We start from the raw sequence: 19539 nt of genomic DNA on the forward strand, positions 1-19539 counted from the left end.
AAGATAGTAAATGTGGTGTGTGGGGGGGAGAGATGATCTTAGAAGGAATGACGGGGAGGAAAGTTGGGTAGGGAGGTTCCCTCCGCAAGTGGCTACGCCGCCTTCAATTCTCCTTTCCTTCTTTCTCTCTCTCTCTTTTTATTTCCCACTTCATTATTCTTCTGATTCTTTTCCCAATTGTTTGAGAAAGGACAATGTCCAATCGCTGATTCAATTTGTCTCCGAGCATCCGAACGGTGAACACGTCCTCGGTCTCACCCTTTTCCTCTCTCGAAATTCCCCGACGGCCCGGACCCTTTAGACTTGATTTCACGCGCTTTACGTTCGTTCTATCCTCGACGATCCTCCAGCCAAGCTCGACTGTGATTGATCGCACGGTTGTCAGACACGACAGAGCTTGCCCGAAGTTCGCATTCCAAGAAATCGCGCCTAGCAGTGCCTAATCGCTATTCGTCCATACCGCAGCCATGAGTTCTGGAGGAGATGCGAAGTTATTCGCCAGGGTACGTTAGCTCGCCCAGCCTGTTCTCTGATTGCATGATATCTCCAACGTCGCATAATATCCATTTCCCCCTCTTCCCCGCATTCTACTCCCATGTATTCGCTTCCCCTCGCTTTAGTGAGCTCTGTACGGGGGCTTTTGCATCTTGCTTGGTTCCCTTGCATCCGGCATAGGCTGCTTGTTTTATTCCTACCTCACTCCGAACCAACCCATCATATCTGCCCTCATGTTTATCGCTATTTCTCCTTATCCTCCATTCCATGGCTCTCGCTCACGAAATATACAGGGGAAGGTTGCGGAGTTACGGCAAGAGCTCAATAGCGGCGGCAAAAAAGACAAGAACTATTCCGCCAAAAAGATCGCGCTTAAGAAGATTGTCGCCAATATGACCATGAGCAACAACGACATGGTTGCGCTGTTTCCGGATGTTATTGGTTGCATGAATCTGCCGAGTTTGGAGATCAAGAAGATGTATGTCCGGACCCTCTACGCAATAATGCTCCTTATGGCGTGCCATGCGCGCTAGAGCTTGCTTGCTAATGCGTTGTCTAGGTGCTTCTTGTTTCTGGTCAACTATTCGAGAATGAAACCAGAGGTCGCATTGAAAGCGCTACCTATATTGGTTGATGTATGGCCCCGCTGTTACGAAGGAAGGTTCGAGTTGGGCTAACTTTGCTATACAGGATATGACAGACAACAACCCACTTGTGCGCGCGCTTGCGCTGCGAACCATCTCATATGTGCATGTTCGTGAATTTGTCGAAGCGACGTTCCAACCTGTCAAGCGCCTGATGCAAGACAATGACCCATATGTCCGCAAGACGGCTGCTTTCTGTGTTGCAAAGCTCTATGAGCACGATAAAAAGATGGTTGAGAACTCAGATCTGATCGACAGGCTCAACCGCATGTTGAAGGATGAGAACCCGACTGTTGTTTCTAGCGTCTTGGCTTCGTTGGTGGATATCTGGGGCCGCAGTGAATCGATTTCACTCACTATCGATTATGTCAGTGCCTCGAAATTGGTTTCAATCCTGGCAGACTGCTCCGAGTAAGAATGTTCGGTTCCCTATCTAGGGACATTGTGTTAACAGTTCATACAGATGGTGTCAAACTTACATCCTCGAGGCATTAATGGCATATGTGCCTCAGGATTCCGCGGAGGCGCTTCTGCTGGCAGAGCGAATTGCCCCACGACTATCACACTCAAATTCCGCCGTCGTCCTAACCTCATGCCGTGTCATTCTTTATCTCATGAACTACATTGCGGGCGAAAAGCATATCACGTCGTTATGCAAGAAGTTATCTCCGCCGCTCGTCACATTGCTTTCCAAGCCGCCCGAGGTCCAGTATCTGGCACTGCGCAATGCTATCTTAATTCTTCAGAAGAGACCGGAGGTCTTGCGGAATGATATCCGAGTGTTTTTCTGCAATTACAACGACCCGATCTACGTCAAAGTCACCAAGCTGGAATTAATGTTCATGCTAACCACAAAAGAGAACATCTCCGTCGTGTTGGCAGAGCTCCGAGAGTAAGAACTTCACAGATTGACTTTATCAGACGTGTACTGACATCCTTCGCAGATATGCCACTGAAATTGATGTTCATTTTGTGCGCAAGGCCGTCCGGGCCATTGGAAAATTGGCAATCAAGATTGAATCGGCTGCAAAGCAGTGTATCGAAACGCTCTTGGAGCTGGTCGATGCCAAGATCCCATACATTGTCCAAGAGGCAACAGTTGTGATTCGCAACATCTTCCGCAAATACCCCAACCAGTACGAAAGCATAATCAGCCATGTTATCCGAAACATCGACGATCTGGATGAGCCTGAGGCCAAGGCAGCCGTCATTTGGATCATTGGCCAGTATGCGGACCGCATCGATAACTCGGATGGCCTCCTTCAGGATTACTTAGCCACATTCCACGACGAAACGGTCGAAGTGCAGCTGGCCCTGCTCACGGCTACCGTCAAACTTTTCATCCAACGCCCCACCAAGGGCCAGCAGCTCGTACCACAAGTCCTGAAATGGTGCACCGAAGAAACAGATGACCCTGATCTTCGTGACCGTGGTTACATGTACTGGCGCTTGTTGTCGACAGACCCAGCAACCGCCAAACAGATTGTCATGGGCCAAAAGCCCCCAATCACAGCCGAGAGCGAAAAGCTAGACCCACGCACCCTCGAGGAACTGTGTCTGAACGTCGGCACTCTAGCCACTGTTTACCTCAAGCCCATTCACCAAGTCTTCCGCGCTGCCCGCCCTCGGCGTCTCCTGCCCAGCCCAGCCTTGCAACGTTCCCCCATCGACGACGGCACAGGAAATATGCTCGAATACAACCCTCCCACCGCAAACATGGCCTCCGCATCAACCAGTAATAGCGGTCTAGCCACAATCATCACCACCGGTGATCCCGTGACGCCAGTCTACAATGGGCCGCCTCCTTCTCTCCCCGTCGCCCCGGGCGTCAACCCCGGAACCACAGGTCCCAGCAATATGAATGAGGCAGCAGATGCAGCAGACGCTTACTTCAGTGGTATCGGCTCCCAGCAAATGGCTTCGATGGATCTTGATGGTACCGGTGGTGGAGGTGCGCCTCAGACTCAGTACGTTGTGACTCAAAATCAGCAGCAGGTGTATCAGCCACAACTGGCTGGTGGAGCTGCCACGGGAGAGCTATTATTGTTATAATTCAGTTTAGAGAGGGATGTACTTGTACATGTAGATAGAAGACGTTTCATGCGGCTTGCGCCTAGTAATTACGGAATATTTTCATCTGAATGGAGTTTCTAGGGTTTCTCTCATTCACGTTAAGTCCCTATCGCAGAGCAACTCAAGATTTCGATTTAAGCACAGTTACAGTGGAAGATATGAAATATGTAGAATCTTTCTCGTTGATCTAATGCTTTCATCAAGTAACTGTTTTTCTTCTACCTGACACAAATACTCTCTCCATGCTGTGTTAACCATCTGCCTTCAAAGAAGCAGCGACAGCAGACCAGGGTGACACATGAAACAGCGGACGCCCACCAAAAATATCGCGATAATCCAACTTGATTTTGAACGAACCAGGAAGCCTTGAGCTTCCATGATCCATGGACGGGGAACACTCGAAAAATAAAAAAATTTGGAAAACAAGACACAGAAACAAGAAACGCGAGAAGGGGAAAGGGGGAGAGCAATGAGTATAATATGGAAAATAAAAAAACAAAGTAGGCAGAGAAAAAGAAAATTCATCTCAAGTCATGTCCGTTCCTCTTCTTGTAAGCAGAAGGCTTCCCACCATTCGCTTTTTTTCTTTTCAACTCTCGGCACACTTATGAGACACGGGCCGCGTTTAGTACACGCGAGCGAGGTTACGCAGGTACCAGTCCACCAGACGGCGGCCGGCCTTGGTCTCGCTGACGTGGATCAGGTCGTCCTCAAGAGCGTAGTCGAGATCGTTGGCGATGGCAGGCTCGCCATCCAGGAGGCCACCGTCGACCCAGCGGATCTGGCGGCTGCGCTGCTTGTTAACGAGCAGCCACGAGCGGAGCTGCTCGGGGACACCTCGAGGAAACCTGCAAGCTTCTTGAGGTCCATGGTGGTGTAGAGCTTGAGGTAAGAGCGGATGGTGGGGTTGAACAGGGTGTTCTTGACCTCGTCCATGAAGATGGCGGTGTGGTGGTGGTCGACGGGGTCGACGTTGGAGGCGGGGTTGTCGAAGTCGGGGGGAGTGGGGTTGATGAACTTAGGGCAGGAAGAGCGGAAGAGCTCCTCGAAGACGGGCAAGGCCTCGGGCCCACCCTTCTGCATGCGGTAGAACTGCTCGCCGTACTTCTCGCGGACGGCCGAGTGGATGGTGTCATCCAGACGGGTGGGGTGGAGAGCGACACAGATGGCAATCAGGGCGTACATCTGGTCGTTCTTCTTGGCGATGGCTTCGTAGTTGTTGCCGCCCTTCTGGAAGTTCTTTGTCCGAGACACATACACGAGGATGTGGCTGAACATGCGGATGGCGTCGCCGTAGCGGCGCATCATCATGTAGGAGAAGCCCACGTAGTAGTAGGTGGTGAAGTGGGCGGCCATCACGCGGGCGAACATGGCCTTCTTGTTCATCTCGACATCGTCGAGGATCTTCAGGGCGAGACTGAAGTCACCGAGCAGGCAGTGCACGCGCAGCAGTCCGATGATCGAGAAGTAACCGAGCATCTTGTACAACGGGCGCGAGCCGTACTCGCCGGCGACAGCCATTGGGTCCTCTCCCCGCTTAGTTGCGTTCAATTGCTCGCTGATCTGCGAGCGCTGGATGAGAGAGTAAAGCACGTTCAGCACTGAGTAGCAACCCCATGTGTTCGGGTTTTCGCGGAGCAGCTGGCTCTCCTCCTCGTTGGATCCAGTGCAAGCAACACGGTTGCGGTAACGGCAGAAGGACTCGAATTGGTAGATGAACTCGTCAATAACTTCCCAAGCCCAGTAGTACTGATTGTAGAGAAGATTATCGTTAGTTTTCTGAATTGTCATGAGGGATGAATCGACCTGTTGATTTCACGAATGCCAAGCTTTTCCTTTTCATTCATGGCGTTCAACAATCGGCGGGCGAAACGGGGGAACCTACGTTAGGAACCTCCAAATCCACGGGGCCATCGGAGTTCAGGATATAGTGGAAGAGACTGCAGTAGTTGTCGTAGCTGGCGAATTTGGTCTCAAGAGTAGCCTGGTATTCCAGCGGGGTGGCGGCGGCGGCCAGCTGGGCCTGAAGGTCGTGGGCCTGGGATGCACCGTGGGACATGGTCTGATCCAGCTCGCTCATTCCATCGTCGAAGTTGACCTGCTCGCGGTAGTCGTTGACCATAGCCTCCTCCTCATTATCGGACTCATCGTTCAAGTTGGGGCGCGCATTGGCGCGGTCTTCGTAGGACATGTTGAGTGTGAGGGGGGAAAGAAAAGAGTTAAAAATGCAGCAAGATGCCGAGATGAAACGGCAGTGAGGAAGCGGAAGGGGCGCGGTGGGGAGGGGGGTGGGATAGCGTCGGCGTGTGCGATTTGCCAAAGAAGTCGAATTTTGAGGGTTTTCGCTTGGGTGTTTGTGCTTATCTTATCTGCGCATAAGTATCGTGATGACTCAGCTGTGCGGGCTATGTGCACGGTGCACTCAGTACGGTGGAAGTATAGGGTACCGAGACCGTCACCTGTTTTAGCGGGAAATTATTGTACTGTCTACTTCCACTTCGTATAGACTTCAACATCGATATAGCTTCGCAACTACCTAGCTAGGTAAGTACGTAAATACCTACATATATAATTAGAAATTCAATAAGTAGAATGAAGGATTTAATATCCCTGAAGTGTACAAACATGTTGATGGAAGTGGCTCTAGACATTCTAAACTGACTTGGTACTTTTTTTTGGCTCGCTGGCTGTTCCATGTCTTGATATAAAAAGTGACCTTGTATAATATACTCCCTGCTCCGGCCCCTTGTTCAAAGACTAACCCCAGGGTACACTAGGTGTAATTATTCAGACTCTCTACAAATCTGGTCAAAGTGTATGGTATTTCCAAATAATAAAGACAGACGTAATAGGGCCCGACGGTGTCACAGCAGACAGAGGACGGTTGGCTTTAGCAATTTTACCAGGTCAGTTCAGCTCAGTACCCATTTTTGAACTTCCTAGAGGAATGTGCGAAGTTGAGCGCTAGAGACATTCTGTGTTTCTCGAGTATGTGATTTCATTAACTAGCCAGGTGTGGAATATTTAGGGAAAAGACTTCCGGTGGATCAGAGGCCAGCAACTGGTCGCCTGCCATCGGCTAACACTATTTTGCAGATGACAGCCCCTACCTGCCCTTCCCCCTCGGTCAACGTCGCCGCTTCTTTCCCCCTTTTTCCCCTCTCGCTCCAAGCCACAGGCGGTGATGTCTCCAGCCGAGTGCCGGGAAGGCAGAGATTGCACTGGCCATTACCGAAGAGATGAGTGGGCCAATGTCAACGTTTTATTCTGCCGTGACGGTTTTATAGGATATTGCAGCTTTTCCTCAACGCCCTCGTTCAAGTCCAGCCGGCACAATACCTCAACCTCGGATTTCCACCTTCATTTCACCCGAGTCTGCAGCAGGATGAACTTTCTTCCAATATCGTTCATATGGTAGCGGCATGGACGCATTCATACAGTCACAAACACAGGGGCCATGTTAAGTTTCAGGGCTCAAGACTCCTCCACTGTTCCGGGTCGTCGAAGATTGCAATAACCTCAGATGGCAATCGGACGCCAAGGTGCAGCGCGTTCTTCCTGATCTCATGAATCATGTCGGCTGTTTGCTTAAACCTGTGACTAAGAGCCGTTCCAAACCGACACAGCTCGGCAAACGCCTGCCTTGATTCGTCACTTTCTTCCAGTTGGGGAACCAAGATCCGAAGGCCCGTCTGTATGGCATCGACTATCTGGCTGGGTATATGCTTGAGGCCATATGACTGACGATGGATGCGAAGACATTGCGCCGTTTCCTCGACGGACTTAACCTGGTAGAACCGGGCCTGCCGAACCGACTGTGGCTGATGAGGGTCATTCAAAATCTCAAACAGATGTATGATAGCCTGCAGACATTTTATTCTTCACGAGGCATCAGCACAGGAACAATCACTAGGGTGCATGCAAGAGGAAGATAATCATGCTTACCGCAAGAGAAGGACTTGTGGAACCGGATTTGGTTGTATCTCGGGCACGCTCGGCCAGCGTTGCAGCCAAGCAGTCAAACGGTCGAATGGGTCCTGAGCTTTTCTCCACAACTCGTCAAGATTGGTGCCGCGGTGTCTTTCAGAAATGAGTTTTTGGGCATCGACTAAGGTTCTGGTGAGCTCAGCAAGTCCCTCCCTGACTTCAGGGAGACGTGCTGGCTTTTTGTCATATGTGATTTTGTTTGAGCGAGGTACGGTGTCCAGTCAAAGTCTTCGTTACCACACAGTTTGACATCGGACGTGGGATATTCCAAGGGAGCAATCTTCTGCAGCTCAATCGACATTTGTCTACACCAATTAGTTAGACATTGCTCGTTTCTGTAAGGATGGGCAGCACTTACGACCTCATGTTGAAGACACCCCAGGCAGTAATCGTACGAACACGTTCCATCTCTGGCAACATCTCCTTTTTCGACACTGCTGGGGTATCAAAGAGTCCTATATCCTGTGCCAACCGAACGGCTTGGCTAAGCATCATCCAACTTTTCTTGACTCGTCCTTGGCATTTAAATCTGCCAAAAGTCAACATCGTGGACATGGCTGGTCTGCTACAAACCAGTGGACAACATACACACAGCACATTAAGAGGAGAGCCTGGATGTTAGGCAGGTCGTGGTCGTCATCTTCGACTTCCCACAGTCTTTGTGCCTCATGGAAAAAATTCTGACCGCGCGAGAATACGTTCTCGGGGATGGAAAAAACATCAGGGCTATCAGAATAGGTCTATCGGGGTTAGCTAATGGTTTCGCAGGGGGGTATATTTGCGAGATCCATACGCTGGCCATTGACAACAGGCTATTGACGAGAAGGGGCGTGCAGAACTCCGACCTTCGGTCACCGAGTTTCATATGCTGCAGGAAGATGCGCTGATCAAGGAACTGCGTACATGGGTGGTCCCAGGTAAAGTAGAGTGAGACTAGGTGCGAGACCAGATAACCATCATCTGTGACCTTTGTCCAGGGCTTTGCTGGCACCTCGAAGAGAGGTATGTCACAGAGGCTTTCCAGTGTGACACGAGCGTAAGGGCTAACTGTCGGCCATTGCGGGGGTTTCATGTTTGGAATCTCTTCTGGTGAGCTTGCTATATTGCCAGGGTCCGACGGCCGTCTCACTCCGTTGCCCGAGGTTTCTATGGGATTCTCCCCATACTCTAAAATCGCCAATTTGCTGGCATTGGACAACTCTTGGGGGTCACCGAACGTTGTGGCCGGGCTTCCGACAGCATGGGCGATATCTTGGAACGGTGCCTTTTTCCGAATCAGATCCATCACTTTGTCAAACTGGAGCTTGTCAGCCGACCCGAGGGTGCTTAACAAAGACTCTAGTAGATCTTTGTGGTTTGTGAGCTCCTGGATCGTCCGTTTGACGGCAACCTTTCGTCTGAGGTCTCGACTAGGATCGAAGTGACATTCGGTGTTGGTGGACCGACAAGCCTTGCACGGTGCATCCGGTCCAGAACACTATATTGAGCGAAACACAACAATTAGCCATTTTTCTCCAAGATATGGTACAAGCCAGAAAAAGAGATAGGGAAAGGGAAAGAGAAAAGAAAGAAATCAACCGATGCACCAACTCACCTTCCTCTTTGCTGCCTTGCATGCCAGGCAAGCCGTGGAATTCTTCTTTGGCCTACTGACAGCAGTCGTCGTCTGCGGGGCGAACATGCGCGGCGGCCCCGGTGCCAGCGCCGGAAATTGTTTCGTGTTCTCGTGGGGGGGTCATCTTCATTTTCAAAAGATCAGCCTTGTGGACTATGGTTTCCAAAAAGTTGTGGTTCGAGATGTCTGACCGAAATATACCGCGGTTGAAGCTTCGGCAATGCGAGTCTGTTTGATGAAGCAACGCTGACTTGATGTTTCGAGTGGTGCGGACAGACGATCTTCTATACAGCACTGAAGCACGGTCCTAACGTTCCTTCTTATGGGCCATCGAATTCGACGTCTCCAACGTCTCACCAGCCCGATGTCAGGAAGGGGGTAAGTGTCATGTCGCAATGGTACGGGCGTCACGGTGCGGTGCGTTATTTACGCATGAGGGTGGGGCACGACTAAAAGAAACTATTCTGGAATCGGTCGAAATGATCAGAGTCCACCTGCAGGTGACAATATCCCAAAAGCGAGAGGGTCGCGTTGGCAAACAGAAGGGGATGTTCGACGCCCGTCACACAACCGGGGTAACCCGGTAGCCCAAGCTCGAATTCGACAATGATTGGAGGGCTAACAAATCCAGCAACTTATCAATACAAGCCGATGATATGCAGCGGATGGACGAAGGGGCCATCGAGTAGCCTGAGGGATACTGTCAAGAGATCCGGGAGATCGAGGACCGAATATGGAAAGCCCGGGGCCAGCTTGACCCAACGGGATACTAATCCAGAAAAAAAATCAATGGCGAATCAAAAATTTGAAAGAAAAAAATTGAAAGAAAATGGGGAAAAAATTTGAAATAGGAAAATTAATTGAGAAAAAAAGCAGCACCGTGTGTACGGAGTCGGGATGTATCAGTACGGGGGTACCCAAAAAGAGAATATTTTGAATCTAGGGAGTGCGCAATCTTCTATGGTATGTACGGAGTATTTGGATGTCTTTCTCGGAATACATGCCGTCTTAGAATGGTGTGATCTGCTTCAAACTTGGACTACTCTAATGACCTTGACTATCTTGACTATGACCCTTTCTACTTTTCCCCCTGTCTGATTCTCTCTTGGCAAAAGAGTGGCATCGGAGATGCCGCCACTTCAAACCTGATAAATGTTCAGGACTGTCAGGTTTCTTGGAGACTGAAGCCAGATTTGTTATCTTGTATAGGAAACCCCTATGTCAATCATATATACCTCCATAACCTCCACCTTTTTTTCGCCACTTTCCTTCATGAACTAATTGGGATGACATACAGCATATATCACAAGGAAAAAAACTCACACCTATGTCAATATTGCATTTGTGGAGAATATCATTTTTACTAACCAGCCACGCTCACGCCAGCCTTCTAAGATGGGAATCTCGATTTCAACCTGGGCTTGGAAAAATGATCCAAAGGGCAGGGTTCGCATGGAGCAAAAATTCCAGCACACCGGTTCATGGGACCACGAGATGTGCTTCAGGGCTGCTACCTAGGTACGGAGTACACGCTGTGGATCTCCATACGGAGTAGAATCTTGGAACCTTGTCCCGTCCCAAAGTCTTTTCCGTTGTGGATCGAATCGGGATTTTCAAGGGGGAAGAACATCTTGAACCTCATTACCGGATCTACCAAGTACCGATCCCTTTTTAGACTTAAATTATAATTCGATACTTACCTGGATCCTCTACTCCGTACTCTGTACTCCGCGTAATGATATTCACCAAACTCTCTCGACAAATCCCCTTCAGTGTTTACTTGATACATCCCCATAACTTCTTCCAACGTTTCTCATTGGCGGTTAAAACAACAGCCAATCGGAATCACTAGAGGAAAAGCATTTTCCTTTCTTGGCATTTGGTCAATCACTCTGAATCACTCATCAAGCAACTGGCTTAATTTACATTCTTGCTGGCGATACTGCACTACTTCACTTGGATGTCAGAACTACCTGACCGTTTGAGCGAAAGTTTTCGTTCGATATCTCTATTATACTACAGTATCGTATCTTGTATATTGTGTATACCACACTAGTACTGACATATGGGATACCTTTCCCAACACGACATCTCCCCGGCACTATTCACCCAGATTCTCGGGCCGTTCCAACTAGTCTTTTTCTAGTGAGGTCCGCGGAGAATGATTTTTTTTTTCTCAAAAAATAAAAGAAAAAAAAACCCCCAAAATGGAAAAGTAAACTTTCCGACTTTGAGCCTAGATGAATTATACATGCTAGTCGCATACTGCCGCTTACGCACCCGGTAAACTGAAAATTAAGATAACGGATCTTTTGTTCCGTTCGTTTATATCCTATCGCTTGAGGTTGTTTAGATATACAATAAACACATCCATGGATAGATGTACTTCGCCCCCCGCACAAATTCCAGTCCTGGTTAGATGCCGAGACCAGGGAGCCAGTGAGATCCGCTATGCGGCTGAGATCCCCTCTTTTCTCCCGTGTCTTGGGCATTGAATTCCCAACAATCCTTTTTTTTTTCTGCAACCAATGTACGGAGTACAGTACAGGAAGGTGAATATTGGCTGCAATGTAACGTGGTCTACAAATGTCTATCACCTGCATATGTGATGAAAGCCCCCTCGCCTATCTAGGAGATAGCGGGAAAACACTCCTGCCAAAAGTAGAGTTAGCGCGATGCAGCACAAAAAAACGCGGTTATCCTATAGTTTTGCTGAGATGCTAACTTAGATTCTTATGTTCTGGACCAGACCACTTTCAAACTTCGAAATTTGCATGTGCTTATCTATAATTTGCTGGACCTTGTACCTTGTATACAAAGGATCTGTATATGGGGTTGATGTCATTTACTTTCTTACTTTCTCATTCGGATATAATAAATCTCCTTTGGTTGGTCGGATGTGTTCACCGTTAGCGGTCACCTTGGCCCCCGCTTTAACTAGGTTTACTATATTTGTCCGGATGACATTTTGAGATTTCCGGTCTATTTCAACTAGCATTTTCGTATAATTCATATTATAATCTATATCCATACTCTCTATAGAGTAGTGATAGACCCTTCAATTAGCTTTTTTATAATCCAACTCTTTTTTTTTTACTTTCAGAGAACCACGGCCCGTTAGTGCATTGCAGCTGTACCTAGGTAGCGGGGTATTTAACTAATCTGGATCCCACCTGGGCAATCTTTTTTTGCCAAGGATTCGGATTAGTACAATATAGTATTTGCTTTTGTTGTCCCAATAAACCCAGCTCTTGCATATCCCCACGGGTGGATTGGTTTCTGACACCTGCCATTCTACTTCCTACACAGATTACGCAGGCCATGTTTGCTACTTTCCTTTCTTTTTTCTCGAACCACTTACGATATTTAGGATGAGATCAGCCAGGTGCAGGCACTGCGAGTCAAACAATACTGCCAGATCATATATGTCATATTACGGCTCGGTGTTTGGTTGGCTTTCATTTCTGTGACAAACCCCTTGATTCCAACCTGGTCGGTTCTGTATCCAATCGTCGGGTCATCGGACTACCAACAAGCGATGCTTGCAGCATATGCACATGTTAGCATCCAGTCCGCATTATTGGCTTGAGATATGTCACATATCATGGCAGTGCCATCCTTGAGGTTGGTCGATCACGCCTCTATCCTCTTAGATTGTACACGCAGGCCTCGTGGCGGGGATATCTACCGACCAATCGCTCTGATATAGCAGTCTCAGTTTTATCAAGGTCCCCAACAGATGTATTTGTTCTTTTTGTTGCATGTTGTAGGCAAACAATGAACCCGACATCCCCATCATTACTTATGTGTTGTATATTGTATCCCGGGTCGAGAGTCTATCTTCTTGGCGCATACAGTTATTTATGTAGTCATGGCTCATGCCATGTTCCTTACCTTTGCGCTCTGTCGCCGATAGTCTGTCAGTCCCCGAGACAGTTAGAATCGTAGAATTATCCGTGGCAAGATCATAGGGGTCAGCGGGCATTTGCCTTTTTCGGTTAAGTATAATAAAAGATGTATCCATGGGATATAACTATAGGATATAATACAGAAGTAATCTTCCCGCAAATTTTTCCATATCAACAAGTCTCCAGGACTCGATTAGATGAAATGGTGATCGAAATATTAACGTCCTTGATCACGTCATCTACAGTAGCTCTTGCATCAAGCACTATCCATTTTACATTCCTCCCTTCCTCGTTCTTTATTAAAGGTAGTAGGATGCATCTTGGGTTTTTCATTTGCGGTGCTGTCTGTGAGAACCCTAATTGACTAAAATGCCTATATGTGTAGGTGTGAAAGGCCTTTCTAGCAAGTTCTTCACTACCGCTTGTATGTCCAAGCCATACAAATACAATAAATAAGTTTGCCGTCGATTCGTATTTGACCTGGTTTGGATGACTTGTGGCCCGGTCGTATCCTTAGTCAATGTCAATGTCACTTTGCGAGCTTTTCAGTATAATAAAAATGTTTATCTTCCAAATCCCAGTCGAGTCGCATAGTAAACTAAAGTTTCTACATCGACACACAAAGGAATTATCGAATACTTATAACACTTTCTATGTACTACGCTGGGAACCTGAATATCTCCTCATTGCATTCTAATCTGGCTATGAAGGCCACTTGACCCATATCCTGAAAGAGTCTAGCTCCACATTCAAGATAACGCTCTACATAGGGCCGTGATTGTACAGAAGCTCGCTTCGGTCCATGTGCATCGCCTTAGCCTCGGTCAACGTTGCCTCCGTGTAAATATCTCCAGCGTCTCAGTAGGACCGTCCAGCCAAGCCTTGCAAGCATTAGTCTTGATGACTTCTGTACCATAATGCGTTAGTACCGGATACCGATAATGGACAGTTATAGTGGCCATGGCAGTAGCTCTGACTTATTTGAGGATATGAGGGCAGCAACTCCGGCTAAAAGTCTCTTCTAGCATGTTGCCAGTAGACTGTCGTGGATAACAGCTGGGTCACTGCAGATATCATATGCGGGGTTGCGTGATCCTGGCCGAGCTTTTGCCGTTAGTTTCGTTGGATGACGGATATATTCTCCGGCCCAACCAGTGTTAAGGGCATGAGGATTTAGAGTCAGATCTTTTCCGGGTCTTGGAATGAGGGGTCGTGTACCTAACCATTGCCCGGAGGATGTTAGTGGCCTTTTCTCTTTGTGAGAATCTGACTGCCACGTGAGGTGAATAGAGTTTGGTTGAATAGAGTTTCACGTACAGGTGGTGCATGGATGTTCCAAGGTTGTCTCGAAATTGATATAGAACAAAAGAAAGGAGATAAACTGGGACTCAGTCCTCTTGTCTTGTTTAGTTTTGATGGAAACAGTTGACTAGGTAAATATACAAGTTGTGTTATATATAATGTACAGAAAGGTTAATAATATCTAATGTCTATATGGTATCTATGCTACTCGATGTTAAGCTGTATAATTGATTGTCGGTGAATCTAATTAAACAGCTTCTTTTAATTCGTGTGATAGTTGAGCGAGTTTCAGGGTGGTTGTTCGCAAGTTCGTCATGATTGGTATAGGTTGGGGTACAAAGATAACATTTCCGCGTGTTCCATGATGCCTTGTTTTTCTATGCTTGATCAATTGCATATACTATATATAGTTGTGTATCCTGTGGAAGTTAATATGCTCCTTGTACATTACCTAAAGCAGAGCTTGAGGCTGTGAAGGATGCAAGAATTGGATATACTAAAGAGCCAAGACCTTCAACTTAGTTACACAAATCAGCAAGATCTTGCAAAGCAGTATGAACGATACCATAACAATATGAAATCCTAGAACGTCAATTTTGGAAGACCACAATATTGTAAGTGAACATTTGAAGTATATCAACGCGGCTAGCCTCGGAAATGCCAGAAGTGGGCCTAGAGATAGCCAATATTTGATCCCTCAAAGAATTGCTCATAGTAGAGTCCAAGGCGGGTTTGACTAGGTATTAGAGTTCTAGAGAAAGCAATCCCTTTTCAACATACCCAACAAATATTTGTACAACGTGTGTGCAATGTAGAAAGTGTTTCTGGTGGCAAAATAGAGCGAGGCGACATCCCCGGGAACTGTTCGGCGGTAGAAAACTTTTTTTTTTTCGGGTCGACGATGGTTAAGAGGGGCATTCCAAGGTTCTCCGGGGCAAACCGATTTTTTTTTATAAAGAACAATGGGGATCCTCTTTCGTGAAATGCATATTCTAAAAAGGTAGGTTCATTTTAGTATTTTACCCCCTTGAGATCATCCGTTGACCGTCAGTGACTCATAGAACCTCTCCTCCCCCATATTCAAGGAAAAGAACCTTGATCATACCACCATATCATCATGGGTTCTGTTGCTCCTAACGTTGCCGAGCTGGATGGCTCCAAATTCAACATCACTCGCTCTACCAACCTACGCGATGTGCCTTTGCCCGGCTCCCCAGAGGAGCTGAGCCACTCCCACTGCACTGACCACATGGTTACCGTGAAATGGACCGCAGCCAACGGCTGGGAGACCCCCGAGGTCAAGCCCTACCAGAACCTCAGCATCCCGCCCACAGCATCGGTGCTGCACTATGCCACCGAGTGCTTCGAGGGCATGAAGGTGTACCGCGGATACGACGGCAAGCTGCGCCTGTTCCGCCCCGATTGCAACGGCGAGCGTTTGAACTCCAGCTCACAGCGGTCCTCGCTGCCCGGATTCAAGTACGACGAGGTGAAGAAGCTTGTCGCCAAGCTGTTGCAGATCGACGGCCCCCGTATGTTCCAATATCGGCGGCATTTGCCTACAATATAAATGAGAGCTATTCACTAATAATTATCTCTAGGCTGGCTCCCCAACCCCGGTTCTTTCCTCTACATCCGTCCCACCGTTATCGGTAACGGTCCCCACCTCGGCGTCCAAGTGCCCAAGGAAGCCCTCCTCTTCATTATTGCCGTCCCATGGCCTGACTTCACCAAAATGAAGAAGGACCCCGAAGCCGAGCCCCGCAAGGGTCTTAGACTCTACGCCTCTTCCCCCGATACCATCCGTGCCTGGCCCGGCGGCTTCGGCTACGCCAAGCTCGGTGCGAACTACGGTCCTTCCCTGCAGGCTCACGGCAAGGCCCAGGCTCTGGGCTTCGATCAGATCCTGTGGCTGTTCGGCCCGGACCGTCAGGTCACCGAGGCTGGCGCCAGTAACTTCTTTATTATCTGGCACAATACCGAAGGCAAGCTGGAGCTTGTTACTGCTCCTCTTGAGAACCAGCTTATTCTGCCCGGTGTTACCCGTCGCAGTGTTTTGGAGCTCGTGCGCGAGCGTTTGTCGCAGAACTTTGTTGGCAAGCTTGCGCCGCTTGAGGCTGTGGAGCGCACTTTGACCATTGATGATATTGAGAAGGCCTCCAAGGAGGGCCGTATTGTTGAGTCGTTCGTTTCTGGCACTGCTGTAAGTTTGATAATTGTCTGGTTCTTCGTCGGAGTTCATATGCTAACATCACACCAATCAGTACTTCATTACTCCTGTTGCCATGATCCAGAACGAGAACACCGATATCAACACCTTGGGTGCGAACGGCGAGCCTGCTGGGTACGCTGCGCAGATCAAGTCGTGGCTCGAGGCCATTATGTTCGGCAAGGAAGAGCATGACTGGGCTTACACCATCGAGAACGAGGAAAAATAGATGGATAAAACGTTGGTAGATGATTTTAGATTTAGACTCGCTGTTCGGTTGATGCCTCTTGGGCGGGTTTGTGAAGCTTAGCATCGTCGGTATCTTTTGATGCTAGGGTTGGACTGTATATAGATTTTAGACCGCATTTATAGAATACCGGCCTGTTTCATTCAATGTTTGTCATTTGGCTATGAATAGATTTGCAGAATGTAAAGAAGACGCCAGTAAATGCATTTGAAAACTGGATATCAAAAAGAAATTGTCAATTACTTTACATATTCTCATCAGTGCGCAGAAATAGAACCAAATACGATGTCCTACTCTCGCATCTCACATATCGACAATCATCGGAGCGTACTCTCCAGTCTCATCGTCTTCGTCATTCCCATCCCAATCCATTTCGACCTGCTCACCATCCTCCAATTGGAGCATACCGCGGCGAACGACAGCCCCACGATGCAGCTCCCAGTCATATTCTGCCTTCACCCATTCTTCAAGCTTGTCAAGCTCCAACTTCACTTCGGATCCAGTATCGCCAACGAGGTCATCGACCGACTGACGAAGCTTTATGAGGAGATTGCGCAAGAACGCCCCGCCCTCATCACCATCAATCTCAAACAGTCCACCATCAACATCGTCGCATCGCTGCAGCTGCAGCGATAGTATCCGAAGAACTTCACTCATAAACGCCTCTCTATCCAAGATTGCACTCCGGGAGGTAAGAATCAGCTCAAGAAGCCGTTTCCACTGCTGCAAACACGAGTAATTCATCATAGTTAGCACCATGAGGAACGTAAACTGCAGTTCTCCAAGCAACTGATTCCCCCCAGAAGCCTCCCCGGCATACCGATCGATCAAGTCTCCCAAAGCCCAAGATCGATCCTTCGCAGCTTCCGTCCTTTCACGCCCGACAGCGCCTTCTCTCCACGTCCGCTTTAAATCAACTGGGATGAAGCCGAATTCCCGTTCCGGTTCCTCGCTCAGTTCCGGCCCATGCAACGCTTCAGCTGGCGAGTCGACGCCGGGAATATGATCCGCGTCACGGTTGGCCGTCGAAGCAGACGACAACACCCATCGCGGACGACCGTCCACATCAACCTCCGGGTCCCCGATAACGCGCGATAGAAGATTCGGTGAGATCCGGTCCGTTAGTCCAGACCAATCCCTCCGCCCGCTCTCTTCGGTTTGCGCATCGTCTTCGGTCTGGATGCGAGCTTCGATTTGGGGTTTCGGTTGGTCTTCCTCGTTCTTTTCGTCTGGTTCTGATTCCGTCACGGGCTTGACAAGCATAGAGGGTGCAATCCGGCTGCGATATTTGAATAACCCTCCACTTTGCCACACAGAACCCAGATTTGCTTTGTAGCGCATGCTCTCCTGGCGAGCGGAGTCGCTCTCACTGTCCAGTGCTACTAGGGACTCTGTATTTGCATCCCATTTCCATATGTAGATCTCCGGTCCCAGTGCGGCTTGGGTTCCGTTTTTATTTCGGCCTTGCGCGACGAGCGCTGTGTCGTTTCTACCTTTCCCTGCGGTGGTGATGTCACCGATATAGAACCATGCGCCGCTGCGCAGAGAGAGCGTCTCTGTTGCGCCGGTGTAGAGGAAGTGCCATCCCGGGGAAAGGTCGCGGATTCCGTGGAAGTTGGGGGTTGATGTGAAGGTTATGAGGTCGATGCCGACGAGGGTTTTTGGAGGAAGGTCTGGGAGGAGGATTGTTGGGGTTGGCTGGTGGGTGGACATTGTGCCCGTGTGCGGATTCGAGGGCTTTGTGCTTAGGATTGCGCACAGGTTGGAGCTTTGAGGAGGGATGAAAAGTTGGAAGCGATTGCGTAGTTTTGTCTGCCCGAGCTGTCGGATAAACACCGTTCTATCTTTTATCAACGGGAGGCGATTTTTTTATTTTTTTTTGGTTCTCCGCAACCCGACTTAGCTCAGATCTTATCTACTTATATCCTTTAGAACATCATAGAATTGCCTATATCCGTTGTCAAGCTGTGTTAATTCGTTGCAGTATTATGAGGATCAATCTTTGTTTTAGAGAAATAAGAATCTACGGCCTCAAGCAACTATATCACTAAGGAAGATACAGAATCAACCTTCCTGTATCACAACAATTAGGAACTTTGAGCCTCCATGCTCCTCCCACATGCCGGGTTTCGCAAATGTAGATATGCTATAACTACTACCATTCTACGACTGAGATCATCAGGAGCTTACAATAACCCAAGATATATAGGTAAAGTTGTTGATTTAGCACTACCTAATCCAACAGCAAAACCCAAGAGAGTTGATTTTCAGCGTATGAAAAAAATTGAAGACCAGGCGATCAAGGCCGTTCCTCGCGTTTATTCCATCCACAGATGCAGGACAAGCCCGCAAATAGCCTCCAATCCAGCGATGCAATGACTTGCAAGGGGAAGGGAAAAACCAAGCACACGCTCACAGACGGCGACCACGGCGACCACCCTTGCGACGGGTAGAGTCGGAGGGGGTGGGGGTGACGTCCTCAATGCGACCGATGCGCATGCCGGAGCGGGCAAGGGCACGGAGGGCAGACTGGGCACCGGGACCGGGGGTCTTGGTGCCGTTACCACCAGTGGCACGGATCTTGATGTGGAGGGCGTTGATGCCGAGCTCCTTGCAGCGGACAGCGACGTCCTGAGCAGCCAACATGGCGGCGTAGGGGGAAGACTCGTCACGGTCAGCCTTGACCTTCATACCACCGGTGACACGGCAGATGGTTTCGCGACCACTGTAATCAAAAACTCGTCAGCCAACATCATCCTTCGTGTTACATTTGTCTCGACTGCGCTCGATTCCAACTCCAATTGGGTGATTCGAATGCGAGAGAATTGTGGGTGGAGGGCGACTCACGAGAGATCGGTAACGTGAACGAAGGTATCGTTGAAGGAGGCGAAGATGCGGGCAACGCCGAAAACGAGCTTGCCTGCGTAGAGTTAGATCTCATGTTTTCCCAACTTCTTCAACTCGGATTTTGTTCATGACATACCATCACCAGCGAGGGGGCCGAGGGAGACGTTCTCCTTAGCGGCAGCGGGAGCCTTGGTCTTGGGGGCCATTGCGAC

General features: G+C 48.8%; 6 protein-coding genes across 6 annotated transcripts; 2 read left to right on the plus strand and 4 right to left on the minus strand.

The window, feature by feature from the left end:
* Positions 1–467: 467 nt before the first annotated feature.
* Positions 468–3191, plus strand: N7519_010024 (putative AP-2 adaptor complex subunit beta; the record flags this gene model as incomplete). Its single annotated transcript, XM_057296797.1, has 6 exons — positions 468–503; positions 789–973; positions 1055–1130; positions 1186–1550; positions 1603–2031; positions 2084–3191. 6 exons carry the CDS (start codon positions 468–470, stop codon positions 3189–3191), a joined length of 2199 nt encoding a protein of 732 aa, XP_057144679.1.
* Positions 3192–3837: 646 nt separating this feature from the next.
* N7519_010025 (putative eukaryotic translation initiation factor 3 subunit EifCl) lies at positions 3838–5403 on the minus strand (the record flags this gene model as incomplete). The annotated part of the gene is made up of 3 exons (XM_057296798.1): positions 3838–4000; positions 4048–4961; positions 5098–5403. The coding sequence occupies 3 exons, from the start codon at positions 5401–5403 to the stop codon at positions 3838–3840; spliced, it is 1383 nt and encodes a 460-aa protein (XP_057144680.1).
* Positions 5404–6679: 1276 nt separating this feature from the next.
* N7519_010026 (putative C6 transcription factor) lies at positions 6680–8880 on the minus strand (the record flags this gene model as incomplete). The annotated part of the gene is made up of 7 exons (XM_057296799.1): positions 6680–7091; positions 7158–7328; positions 7412–7504; positions 7558–7728; positions 7788–7939; positions 7993–8676; positions 8794–8880. 7 exons carry the CDS (start codon positions 8878–8880, stop codon positions 6680–6682), a joined length of 1770 nt encoding a protein of 589 aa, XP_057144681.1.
* A 6261-nt stretch (positions 8881–15141) lies between these two features.
* N7519_010027 (branched-chain amino acid aminotransferase, cytosolic) lies at positions 15142–16462 on the plus strand (the record flags this gene model as incomplete). Its single annotated transcript, XM_057296800.1, has 3 exons — positions 15142–15556; positions 15626–16227; positions 16289–16462. The coding sequence occupies 3 exons, from the start codon at positions 15142–15144 to the stop codon at positions 16460–16462; spliced, it is 1191 nt and encodes a 396-aa protein (XP_057144682.1).
* A 321-nt stretch (positions 16463–16783) lies between these two features.
* N7519_010028 (AAR2 splicing factor family protein) lies at positions 16784–18193 on the minus strand (the record flags this gene model as incomplete). Its single annotated transcript, XM_057296801.1, has 1 exon — positions 16784–18193. One exon carries the CDS (start codon positions 18191–18193, stop codon positions 16784–16786), a length of 1410 nt encoding a protein of 469 aa, XP_057144683.1.
* Positions 18194–18892: 699 nt separating this feature from the next.
* Positions 18893–19533, minus strand: N7519_010029 (40S ribosomal protein uS11; the record flags this gene model as incomplete). Its single annotated transcript, XM_057296802.1, has 3 exons — positions 18893–19205; positions 19328–19400; positions 19464–19533. 3 exons carry the CDS (start codon positions 19531–19533, stop codon positions 18893–18895), a joined length of 456 nt encoding a protein of 151 aa, XP_057144684.1.
* Between the last annotated feature and the right edge of the window lie 6 nt (positions 19534–19539).

The sequence above is a fragment of the Penicillium mononematosum genome (genome assembly GCF_028829835.1).
Source record: "Penicillium mononematosum strain IBT 11891 chromosome Unknown utg000005l:1.0-9366267.0:1.0-9372171.0, whole genome shotgun sequence".
NCBI lineage: Eukaryota > Fungi > Ascomycota > Eurotiomycetes > Eurotiales > Aspergillaceae > Penicillium > Penicillium mononematosum.